A 13195-nucleotide genomic window follows, 5' to 3' on the forward strand; every position below is an offset into this window, starting at 1 on the left:
CGTCCTCCATCGGGAACTTCACGACCGCAAACGGTTTTGGTGGCATGCTGCAAGGAGTAAAGCGATGCAAACAAAGATTAGTGCGTAAACTGATTTTTCACAAGCTCGCTCGGCCTATTCTCATGTTCCTCTCGCACGAAGGTCTCGCGACACATCTCAGAAGCAATACAACGCAGCGTTAAGAAAATAAGTGCATGAAAAAGGCATACAATTGAAGATGCACATGTCGTCGATCCGAACCCATGTGGCAAGCTAGCCTCCCACATGACTATAAAATAGTACAATTACAGAACAGGGCAACAAATGACTCCTCTCTCCTTATTGCTACTCATGACAGTAGGCTCATTAGGAAACAAAGAAAGCTACTAAGAAAAAAGCATAAATACTTACGCAAGTGGCGGGCTTGAAGATCACGGGAAAACACGGTGTAAACGCAGCGACGACCGAACAAAGAAAGAGATGGCATCCGTCGGAGCGGTCGGACGGGCAGCAAGGGTTGCCAGATAGCTCCAAGCACAGGTAGCCAAGCTAGCTTCCGTAGTAGCCCAAATAAAGCCAAAAAACTTTGTTTTTGCATTGAAAACTCCTTAGCCATATTAAACTATTTTTCGCAAGTATATCTACATAATACTATTAGAAGTAGCGCAAGGCTTGCCTGCAAGCGAATTCATGATTAAGCAAATGTGGTGTTTATCATAAACGTCGTGTTTTATTTTTTTCTCAAAGCATAGCAGTATCGGGAAAATAACAACACGCAAAAAACATCGCACAATAAACTCACTCAGTAATGATATGCATTCAGCAATGCAGTATAGGTACAGCTCACGACATTTTCACTAAACACAATAAAATAAATACACTACAATAAATTCCAAGACAAACTCTAGTACAGAGGTTGCGGCTAGACAAGATATAGCACAATAGACGGAAGTAGTCTAGAGAGGGATCTCAGGCATCGTGACCTGATTCGAAGGGGAAAAGTTTGGCCCATACATGGTCAGTGACCTTCAAATTCATCAGTATCATGCCTGACCATGGAGACGAACTTTCGTCGAGCCCTAGCATATATGTGTTCCCATTGATGTCTGAGCTGGCATTATCTTTGTTGTCCCTACCGTCATCAAACGCAGCCGCCGAACAAATGTTCAGCCAGGTCTCGTTCACTATAAAACCTACCTGCGAAATAGAATGTAGATCTATAAATAGACTTTGCAAGCGCTCCTCTATGTACGTGAAGTTTGGTATGGCCGGGAATGGAGGCTGCTAGAAGGATTTTAAACCGGCCAAGAATTTTTGTCTCGTCTCAGCCCTAAGACTTAGCTGAGCATTTGTTTGACGGCTGCGTTTGATGACGGCAGTGACAACAAAGAGAGTGCCAGCTCAGACATCAATGGGAAAGTCTGTCTGGAGGCATGATATACTGATGAATTTGAAAGTCACTGACCATGTCCAGGTTACGATAGACGTTTCTGAACCCATACGTACGGCTCATCACCTCGACATGCGCGGTCATGTGACCTTCAACTTCATCAGCGGGAACGCCTATCGGCTTTCCAACATTTTTTGAATTTATCACGCAGAACCGGGTATTGTCTGACAGATCGTCAACTTTCGTTAGAGCACGCGATTGTCAGATTCGATTGCATAAATTGACTTTGTTGCTACGAAATCACCGAATGGACAATAGACAAAACCGATGGAGTTCGGGTCGGCGCCGGTCACTCAGAAGCTTTAGGTTCGCAGTAATGCCTCTTCAGCTCACTTTTAATGCAGGAAAAAAAAAGAAACGCTGCGGCACCTATCCAGCAGGAAACGTTTGCCAGAGATGCTGATCAGGGGAAGATATTTCGGGGCTGTCTAGAAAAAACCCTACCGCATGCCCTGAAATGTAACCTATGTGCTGCTCCCATTCGGTGTTGTCGTTCTGCGTAGCTGCACGCAACTACGCGTTTTCGCAAAAGAATTGGCGTAGTTACTGTACGGTAGAGCTAAAGCTCGCCGGACAGGGGCCGGGGTCTTCCACCGAAGCCCTTGTTCATTCGCTCAAATTAATTTCACCGATTACAATACCCACAAAAGGCAAATTTTGATCATCAGTGTATATTTCCATATGTATTCTTTCTGCGTAGCAGCGTTCTCTACTTTTCAATGCACCGATTAAAGCAGCCTTCCAGTATAGCCAACTTATTCACAATTAATCGCAAGGCAGGTGCTATGCTGAGCCAACTTGACGCACACAATTAAGCCGTTAGGTGTATGCGGGAAGATGTCTAGCACGGCCGCCATCACCTCGGACTATATTACGAATAATCAGCGGCGTCACATGAGGCCGGCGTACGTTTCTCCGTACTCATGCTGCCGTTTTGGAGTACCTGTGCTTCATTTGAAAGCCTGACGTAAAGGATTCTAGTACATTATATGAAAAGCAGTCAATGTGGGGGTAGCCCACGCACTTTAGGACCACGCTAGAACCACGCATTTTGTGCCTTGAGTTTTGTGTAAAGGCTGTTGGGCTGATGCCCCGTCTGTCCCGAGGCCCACACAATATTTCACGACAAGTTTTCTACCAGCTATCAGCGCTTAAATAGAGAAAATAGCCTCTCCGCATCGATCACTGGCACAAAGCCGAGAAAGGCTGTAAACAAATCACAAAAAATATAAATTACAGACAGTGACTACATTTGCTCCGGCAACTACAGTAGAGTGTAGCTCTCACTGGAGTGGATGGATGAGCGAGTCAAGGAGGCTATGACCGGAACAGTTATTAGCGAGTGGTGGTAAATATGGAGGTGCGGCACGACCGTATTTTAGATGCGTTCTACTAAGACGTGCCGCTGCGGCCACTTATTTTCTCCGTGAATTAAAATAAAAACAACTCAACTATTTTTTTATTTACTAAAGATAGTGACCTAATATAATACCGAATAATTCGCAACCGGAGGTCTTTTTTATGCACAGTGTTAACGCCTTTTTGTGATGTTTGTGCTTTTGTGCGCTGCGAGTATCTTCATTGTTAGGCCTCTTTTCGTTTTTAACTGTAGCTCTGAGCGGTTAGGTTTGTTGATTGTTCGTCACTCTGATCTTTAGCGCTCCGTCATGAGCATGGAGACGGAGGTCATGAGCAAGTGGCGGAGGTACCGTATCATCGAAAAAGAGTACAGGGAACGTTTGGAAGAGCTCGGTATCCGCCGGCCACCGTCTACGCATCTGAAATCCTCCGGAAGCAAGAGAACGGGAAGCGAAGCGGCCTTGGACGTCGTCAGCGCCCCTCCACTCCCGCTACCGTCCGGAGCAAGCAAACGGCCGAATAGCGAAGCCTGCGCAGGCGGCGCTTGCGCTAGTGGCAGCGGACGAGCTATTTCGTCGCTACCTGCAGACCCGTCGATGCCGTCTCTTAAGAGTGAGCTCAACGAGCAGGATTATGTGTCCGAGAGTTGCGCTGAAAGCCTTTCTAGTGAGCATACCGCTACCTCGTGCGACTCAAGCGATGAGACCTCGTCCACGAACAGCTTTACTGCTGAGAACGTGGAAATGGGCCAGCCTCATGAGGAGTCTCCTGGACTTTGTTATCGCCATCTCTCGACAGCGGAGGAGTTAGCTAGCATAGCTAGCAAGCACAATTTGACGCACGCCTGCATCAACGATTTGCTTGACTTCTGCCGTCGGCGTGGGATTGTAGAGCTCCCGAAAGATGCAAGGACCATCATGCAGACGGAGCGGAAAGCTAATTTAGAACACGGCGACTCGTTTGTGCATTTTGGCCTTGCTGAGGGAATTCAGCATGCTGTTGGCCAAGGACCAGCGCCTGAGAATGTCGAGCTGCACGCAAATATTGATGGGCTGCCTCTGCATAGGAGTAGCCGGACTGCACTCTGGCCAATTCTGTGCAGAGTAATTAACATCAAGAAATCTGAACCATTTATGGTCAGTGCGTACTGCGGTGCAGCGAAACCTCCGTGCCTCCAGGAATACCTCAGGCCTTTCATTGATGAAGTGCGCAACCTTAGTTGCAAAGGACTGATGGTGAAAGGGGTGCACGTCAATGTGTGCTTAAAAGCCGTGATCTGTGACGCTCCAGCAAGGAGTTTCGTGAAGGCAATCACTGGCCACACAGGCTATCGTGCCTGTGAACGTTGCAGCCAAAAAGGGCACTATCTGGAAAATAGGATGACTTTCCCTGACCTGCAAGCACCACAGCGAACAGACTCTTCTTTTCGTTCGCAAGAGGATCGGCGCCATCACACTGGTGTTTCACCATTTACATCTCTGAACGTAGATATGGTGAAATGCTTTCCTACAGAGTATATGCATTTAGTCTGTTTGGGGGTTATGCGGCGGCTCCTTAGGAATTGGATATGCAAGGGGCACGCTGCCAGGCTGAGCCGGGCTGACAGGAGTGCACTCAACGACAAGCTGCGAGACGCAGCAACTGCATTTCCAAAGTACTTTCAGAGGAAACCGAGGGGCACCGAAGAACTCGACAGATGGAAGGCCACAGAGTTCAGGACTTTTTTACTATACCTGGGGCCTGTTCTCCTGAAATCCATCCTGTCTGATGAGCTTTATAAGCATTTTTTATATTTGCATGTATCTGTTAGGGTACTTGCCTCTCCTCAGCATCACAGAGACCTCAACCAGTTTACTCACGACCTGCTGCGGTACTTTGTGCAAGAATTTGGCAGACTGTACGGACAAAAACAACTCGTGTACAATGTGCACACCCTTGCACACTTGGCAGAGCAATGCCTGGAGCATGGCACTGTCGATGAGTTCAGTGCATTTCCATTTGAAAGTTACCTAGGAAAGGTAAAGAAGAGACTGCGGACGACAAATAAGCCTCTGGCGCAACTCAGCCGACGAATGTCAGAGGTGAGGGCGTGCACACCGCTCTCTACAGGACAAGTGGGTGGTGAAGTGAAAGTCGGTGACTGCTTTCTGGTGGATAACTGCGCTGTAGTCATTGTTGATCTCCTGGGGGGCAATGCCAAAGCTGGCATCTTGCCAAATGGCAGAGAGTTTTTTAGAGTCCCGATTGACTCTTCAAGGATGGACGTGCGTCGCTACAGTGCTCTTGGTCAAGAAACCAAAATCTGGCCCGTTTCGTACATCAAGAATAAAGTTCGATGTATAAAGCTGCAGTACAAGAGGGGGCATGTCGTTTTCCCTTTGCTTCACCTTCATTGAGGCTTTACATTTCTGTTGTGCCTGAAGGATTATGTGCCTCTATTAAGATAGCTGCAGATTGCAGCATCTTGCTTGAAGTGTTAATTGGTGCTGAAGACAGCAACTTCTACATCACCATCCTTTGCATGGTTTGGATTTGGTTGTATGGGGCTTAACATCCCAAAGCGACTCAGGCTATGACAGACGCCATAGTTGAGGGGTCCAGAAACTTCGACCGCCATGCAGTTCTTTAACATGCACTGACATCGCACTGTACAAAGGCCTCTATAGTATTCAATGCTCATCAAAATGTGACTGCTGCAGCCCGGATGGAATCTGCATCTTTCAAGTCGGCAGCCAAGCACCATAACCACTGAGCCACCGTTGCATACTAGATCTGCATTGAAGCACTTGGAATTTCATCTTTTGGGGAACTTCAAATTTGAAGCTATAATGGCCCTCTTCAGGGCCACCCAAATTTACTGGCAGGGTCGTTGCTGCGCCTCTAGAAACTCCAGAACCCTCTTGTTTCCCTGAAAGTATACTCTCAACTTATTAGTATATAACAGACTGCAGAGTAGTGGGCAAAGAAAGATATTGAGAATGCAAGGCTGAATTAACACGCATTTATGTTAAATGTTAGGTAATACTAGTGCATGCAGCTTAACTGCTTGTAAGTGATGCATTAATGACATGATTACAAAAAAAGATAATATGGAAATTTAACTTGACAAACCTAGAGTTCAAACATCATAGGAGAGAAGGGATGCTCACTCACCTCTGGAAGTCACTTCATGGCACGGAAAGTTCTTGCATCGAATAATAAGTTTAAAATGACCTGCTTCTAAGCAGTGCACCGCTTCTTAGTGTCCACCAGCAAAAACGGATTTCTGTCACTATGTAGTGCAGTGGCATCTGCTGTGATGGGCGCCCTTAATTGTTTGAGTCCCCTGCAGCTCTTTTCTCATGCCACCTAATTTCGGGCTGCTAAGATGAGCCTATAAAACTGCACACTTAACTTTCGTAAATGCAGTTTCACCCATGTTGTAAATATGCTGAGGATGAAGTGCATGAACACTTGGTACGAGCCACACCAGAAAGTAGATCTGTTTCTAGGAAGGAGCTCCCTTCAAACACTTGTTTCAATGCAGTCTTTGAATTACGTCACTTAATTAGCACGAGACACATCATATTTTCAGCACTTTAATTTAACATGGCTATGTATTGCTTTAAAAAGAAATTGAATAATCTAGCTGTGTAACCATATATATGTCTGCTCATGACATGAGGCTTGGGCTATTTATACTGAATAAAAGTACCATAGAGCATCAAGTTTGTAGCAAGAAATTCGAAGCTGCTGCTACTTTAAGGGATGCCAAGGACAAATCTGATGGATTACTGCTGTCTCAAAACAAAAAAGCTACTTACACATCATAACGCTTTAAAAGGGAAGTTGCAAAAATTTAGATACATTTGCTGTCATCATTAGAGATTTTTGCAAGAAAAGTGTAGTTAAAAAAGACGGGTTCTTTCACTGGATCTGTGGTGATGCGCCATTCAATTATAAATGGTAGTTAGCAGTTTTTTTGCTATTGTTATGAATTGAGAGAGGACAAAAATTTAAAATTATGATTTTATCTGCAAGAACTAACAACACAGAAAGCAAGAGCCTTGGAATCAATTATAAGAAAGCAATAGGTTGAAGTCATATCCTCCATGCCCCTTTAAAGCTGGTGCTTCTGCCGTACGTGTTGTTTTCATTTCGCCAAAAGGAGGCACACAGAGGTGCCATATTCTTCTTTGTCCTTAATGACTGAACTGGATCCACCGTTTGTGGGCATAAAAGGGGCCAAGTGTGTTTCCAGTCCAGCCCTTTACATGCATTTTATGCAGTGGTAAACTGGCTGCATGGTGGATGGTCGACAATTAATGGTTTGTTAGTTGTCAAACTCCTGGCAATAGTCTTCTAAGCCTGAGAATAATTTCCATTTACACTTATAGCTTGATTAGAGTTGCAGTCTAGGCAATTTGGTAGACAATCACACTTCTTCGAAACATGAAAAAAAACTTGCAGATAAAGCCTACTCACAGTTAACTGGTTATTGCAACAAGAAACTTGGTGAAGAAGGAACCGAGTATGTGAAACACTTGGCTTTGCAGCCAAGCGTTACAAAAAAAGATAAATACATAAGAATAGAAGAAAAGTTACTTTGATCTCACTCGCTTAATGCATGAGCAGTCAAGGAATTTCTGAATCTGAGAGTGCAGTGGGAATTAAGGGGCTTTTATGCTTGTGCTGCCTTCTTTCGAGACACGAAATGCCATAGCTCTTTCATGAACTTTGTTTGGGCCTAAGGATGAGTTATTGTTCCTGAGAGCACTCGCATAGCAATTTTTCATTCATCAAATTTTTTCTGGGCTCATTAATCCTAGGGTTGAAAGATCAGGCTTTTAGGTTTCTTCTTTGATAGCATTTTTGCCGCAGAAAAAACTGAGAGTGCACTTCCTTCTGCATACAGGTATGCCTATACCGTCATTTTTTTCAAACTGCAAAAAGTTAGAGAGCTCATTGTGTATTTTCTACCATTTATCTTGAGAACGCAGGAAATGGCTATGTGTTGTTGGAGTTAATGTGGTAGTGTAACTTGCTTTTACACCACAATTTCTTGGTCGTGAGATGATCGACGGTCCTATGGACACCCGTTCAGGTTATTGAGATTACTTGAACTATTGCAACTGGAAACGATAGGTTATGCTACTAGCTCATGTCATTAATAATACATATTGTTTTGCTTTCTCCTTGATCTTTTTATCCCCTCACCCCTTTCCCCGGCCCCTGGTTAATTGCAACAGGAAACGATAGGTTATGCTACAAGCTCATGTCATTAATAATACATATTGTTTTGCTTTCTCCTTGATCTTTTTATCCCCTCACCCCTTTCTCCGGCCCCACGTTAACCTATCTTCCTTTCCTCCTCCTCGTCCTCCTCGATTTGCTTTGCATATTTGTGTTAGTTCTTTTCCAGAAAATTGAAAACTTCAGGGGTACGTTTCTTTATTCAAACATGTGCAGCCTTCATACCTGCCTAACACGTACCATCCCGATCTAATTTAGGCGCCGGTCATTGAAAAAAACAAAAACAGTACCAGCATCCCACTACAACAACAATCCATTTATTATTTGATTATGTTCCAATGATTGCAACCTTCCATGAACGAGAATTTAGTAAAGAGAGGAGGGGCACAAAAGACAAGCCAAAATAAAACTGAAGAAAAGTTTGTGGACATGCAATTCTAGCCTGCCAAGAGCAAGTGCAAATAGTAGCTGGCCTTTGCCATGATGTATATCTATAGGGTCACCTCGCTCTGTAAAGTTTAGCACGTTCTGATGTAGGCTTGGGTTGACTATTTAATTAAGGATGTTTGAATGAAGGATCTTTTATGTGTATTGAAAGTAAAAAATAAAGAGAATATCCTGGTGAAGGCATTCTCGTACTATAATTTTGCATCTAGAAGTAGTGTGACTTCACTCTTGCATTTAAAGTTGAGGAATTAGTACAACAGTGAATATTTGGCACAGCACTAAAGTTAAATACAGCCTTAAAGTGTGGTGCATGGCCTAAGTGAAGAATTGTACAGCTCAAGAGAAATTTATTGTTATTTCCATACATATTATGCCTAGTGGAAGAAAAAGGGTCGTACCATATCAGTTGCGTGCAACTATAGCCTGGTCTTATGCTAGTCCAAATTGCTACTCTCTATATTTGCAGTTTTCAAAAGCTCGTTTCCGGAGCTGTCTGTCACCTTCAGCCGCTTCAGGAAATCAATATCTGTTCTGTGTATAAGATAGTGTATATCCTAATTTAATTATTGTGCTGTCGTATTTGGACTATGCGGGTATTACAAGCATATTTGTTCCTGACCATTGCAGAAGCAGTAAATTGTACAGAAATGGAGAAAGGTAATTAAAGTACTTTAAATCTGATATCGTAGATGTTAGTACTTTGGAGTATGTAGACTCCTTCAACCCTATAGCAGAAAGGCTGAGGTCTGTGAAGCATAAAGCCATGTGATGAGATATCCAAACTGTATAAGTAATTAGATTGCAGGATAATTTTATTTATGACAGCAGTGTTCTGTGAATGTCATTGACAATGCAATCAACATCATGCTGTATTGCGTGAACTGGTACTATACCTAACTGACTATACTAATGCGTGAAGTAACAATTTTGTATTGCACAGGCCAATAAAAGATATGAAAAATACGAAATGCTCTCAACTCTATACTCCTAAATTTTCTCCCATACTGCTGATGTTGTATATATTTCATTGCAATAGCAACAGTTCGTTTGGTGTGAACAGTCACATGCAAGCCTTTGCATGTATGTCGACACTGGCGCAATAGTAGGCAGAGTGGCTAAATTTTGCTCTTGGGCATACACATTTGATATAGTCGTGCACCTCCATGGCTTTATGCTGTGTAACCCACAACATAAGGTATTGCATTTGCTTTGCTGAACAAATGTCAGTGAAAGGCTCAGCAATAACCACTGATGTGTTTACTTAAGATAATAAAATATAATAGCATTGCTTTACTTTGCTATACTTTAGAGTAACTATATATAGCAGTTCCTATCTAAGTGACTATTTTATGGGTACAATTGAATTAAATGGTCAATTTGTACTGCAGATGGAAGCATCTTTTCCAGATAGTTCTGATTAGTTGGTGTGGTGGTGGTAAAAAAATTTGAGACACAATTAAGGGGCAAAAATTTCCATAGACAGACGTGCAAGTCCAAGACTCCATCGCTGAAAGCCGCTGAGTATCTGAATTGCTAGGTTAAAGATTGAGAAGAAATGTACGTGTGTTAGAAGGAACCGTTGCATCACATAATTTTTGAAACAGGCAAGGACTGCAGATCCAATTGAACTTATGGTTTTTATGCAGCATTTAAGCCCCCACGTCAATGATCGAGGCACCAACTACAACTATATGTGAGAAAATATGGCACTGATCTGGCCCATCCTTCAGAAGCATGCATTCTTGGACACATTTTTATGATACACAAATAGTACTAATGCATAATCCAAAATGTGGACTGTGGTTAAAATGGTTTCACAAAAAGATCACAGGGGGATCTGAACTGTTTGCAGCTATACAAGCAATCTGGACAAATACATGTGTATCAGGTGACAAACTTTGGAGAGGAACTTAACTGTTAACTTGTCTGCTATATGGTATTACACTCACCACCTATTAATTCGTTAATTTGGTGGTGTATGTTTGCAGAAGGTGACACATATGTATGCTACCTTGAGCATTGTACCTCTGCTGAATGCCATCTGAAATGTGTTCTTGACACTTTACACGCTGGTGAGAATAAAGCGCTGGCCAAAAGGCTGTGATATATAGTTCTTTATATTCCCACTTTAATAGAAACAAGCTTCATGCGCATGTTGCACAGAAGGAAGATACATTTGGCCCCTTTGCTGTGCTATATATCTGCCTGAAACCCTAAAGATGAGTGGTACATCGAGCTAATTACAATATCAGTTTCATTACTGTCTTAATGTTTTGCCCGTTCAATACACATATGGACGACCTGCAGTATGAACATGCTTTACACAATGACCTAGCTTCTTCAATAGAGGTGAGAAAAAAGCAGCTAGAGATGGCTGACTGCATGTGCATTAATGGTGCACTTTATTGATTACCAGAGAGCAACAGCACACATAATTGTGGTTGTTATGATTGAAAGTGGAGACAAAAAAAAGCTTCCTTGTATGTTACACAGCAGAATTTGGCACAGAATGCGCGCGCATGCCTTGGTCTAACAGAACATGCGATTAAAGTGGATAATGGTGTGGATTTTGGCAACACCCGCCCTAAATGAGTTTTAATATGACAACAGTACGAAGTGTTCTGTGGTGGCACATGTATCGAATGTCAATGATTGAGCGAAGCGAATCGCGTGTCTCTCTATCGGGCGCGTGAGCAATGTATTCAAGGCATACGTCACAATTGTATAAGCACCATATTTTATCGCCAGCCTGGCTGTTTTTTCTGCGCTATCGCTGTTCAATGCGCCCACCTACATCTTCTTACAGACGGCGACAGTTTCCGCGTAACAGTCCAGGGGCGAAAGAAACCGACCACGTACGTTTCCGTAGTAAATTCTCCTGACGCATTACCTAGCAAAAGATAAAGGATGATTTATGCGCATATTTGATGCAAAATTTGCTCTTGTGCTTGAATTTGTAAAGGCCTAAAACATTTATATTCACACTACGCAACATGCCAGAAGAGTTATTAGAATTATATGTCCAAGCGCGCATTATATTCTGCCTGAACTGTATGCAAGTCGTGGATGTCGTCGATATTTGCACTTTCGCTCAACTGTATATAGGTTGTGGTAATCAGCGGGCGCTAGATGATGCACTGCTAGCTGTTACAACAGAATTGTGAATGATAACAGCTATTTATAATCCGCTTGCAAATTTGGAATGTTTCAACGAGAGAAAGGTGAAAGATGAATATGCATATATATATATATATATATATATATATATATATATATATATATATATATATATATGCATATTCATCTTTCACCTTTCTCTCGTTGAAACATTCCAAATTTGCAAGCGGATTATAAATAGCTGTTATCATTCACAATTCTGTTGTAACAGCTAGCAGTGCATCATCTAGCGCCCGCTAAGGAAAAGGGGGTAACTGTGTTAAAAAGTTGAGCATTCGAGTGAAATTTTTCTAGCTCAAGTAGCTCTGAACCTGTGTGCGGGCACTTGCTCTGAAGCGTATGGTTTTGCATCTGGCTTTCTGTAGTCAAGGTACAGACTTTGCCGAACGTATAGAACACAAGGGGTTCGCTTCTGGGCCACGCATTCTGGCTCGTTCAGCATTTTCAGCATGCCAGACCTCATGATTGTGAAACTAACTCTCATCCTCTCCCCTTTGATGCTTAGAACCGCTAGGAATATTGGAGAACCCCCACTCCGCGGCTAAGAAGCGATATCCTTGAGCTGTATATTTTTGACAAAGCCTGTATGTAGTTTAATCGGTTGAGAACGACCAGTTAAGGTTATCATCTTAATATTCAACCCAGTTTGCGGCAACTGAAGGAGGACAACCTCCGCCATAAATCTTGAATTACTCCTGTCCGGTAAGACATCTGCGAGTCGGACGTTAAGGCATTCCTGCAGAGCGCAGAAGGCCAAGGCTTAAAGCTCAGGCTTGATGGAACTTGGCAAAGGCTACTGGCGAATAGCTGGTCCCGGTGAACCGACGTGCAGATGCACACAAACACTAGCTTTGCTAAAAACAAAAATGCGCACTCACAAGAACCAGTGGTACCATGTTGTAATAGTTGGCATCACCTCCCACAAGAATTTTATAATCAGTTAGGGTCCATCCTTTGTAAAAAGTGCACAGCCCTGGGGGTTTCTTTCTGGGCCATGCTTTGTGCTGCTTTACTCATCACCAGTGGTCCGAATCTCTCGGAGACGTTAAAAGCTCTCGTACTCACCTCTAGGAAACATAGCCGGGCCACACTGCATGGTTTAGGTCGAATTCCTTGGGCTCTATTTTTGACGAAGGCTGCACAGATACCGAAATACTGTACATCATATACCGATGAGTTAGCGTGGATTTATAGTGCGAATTAGGTGCACATCTGTTTCGGTTTTGGTTTGAGGTATGGATTTCAAAGCTCTAGGAGGCTTCGGTCTCAGATCGGCGAAATCTGTGAGTGGGGGGTGAGGGGGGCTTAGTGTTAGCGAGTGATCAATTATGCGGCCACTTAGCGCACCTTCAGAAGGCAATGCGACATCGCTGCGTTCTGGACCCACTGCAGACGGATGGAAGTTGATGAAGACGACGACATTCAAATCACATCCCGAGGGACTCCATGACATTTGAACAAGCGGAATGTTCCTCTGCCGCGATGGCGCAGTGGTCTACTGCAATGGCCAGCAAAGCTGCTCTGTTCGCTCTGCTGCGAGTCCGAAACAGA

At 43.4% G+C, this 13195-nt stretch overlaps 1 protein-coding gene across 1 annotated transcript; it reads left to right on the plus strand.

Moving 5' to 3' along the window:
* Positions 1-3656: 3656 nt before the first annotated feature.
* On the plus strand, positions 3657-5184 carry LOC144101004 (uncharacterized). The gene has a single exon (XM_077633981.1). The coding sequence runs from the start codon at positions 3706-3708 to the stop codon at positions 5182-5184; it is 1479 nt and encodes a 492-aa protein (XP_077490107.1). The 5' UTR covers positions 3657-3705.
* Positions 5185-13195: the final 8011 nt, after the last annotated feature.

Source organism: Amblyomma americanum, chromosome 1, assembly GCF_052857255.1.
Source record: "Amblyomma americanum isolate KBUSLIRL-KWMA chromosome 1, ASM5285725v1, whole genome shotgun sequence".
Classification (NCBI taxonomy): domain Eukaryota; kingdom Metazoa; phylum Arthropoda; class Arachnida; order Ixodida; family Ixodidae; genus Amblyomma; species Amblyomma americanum.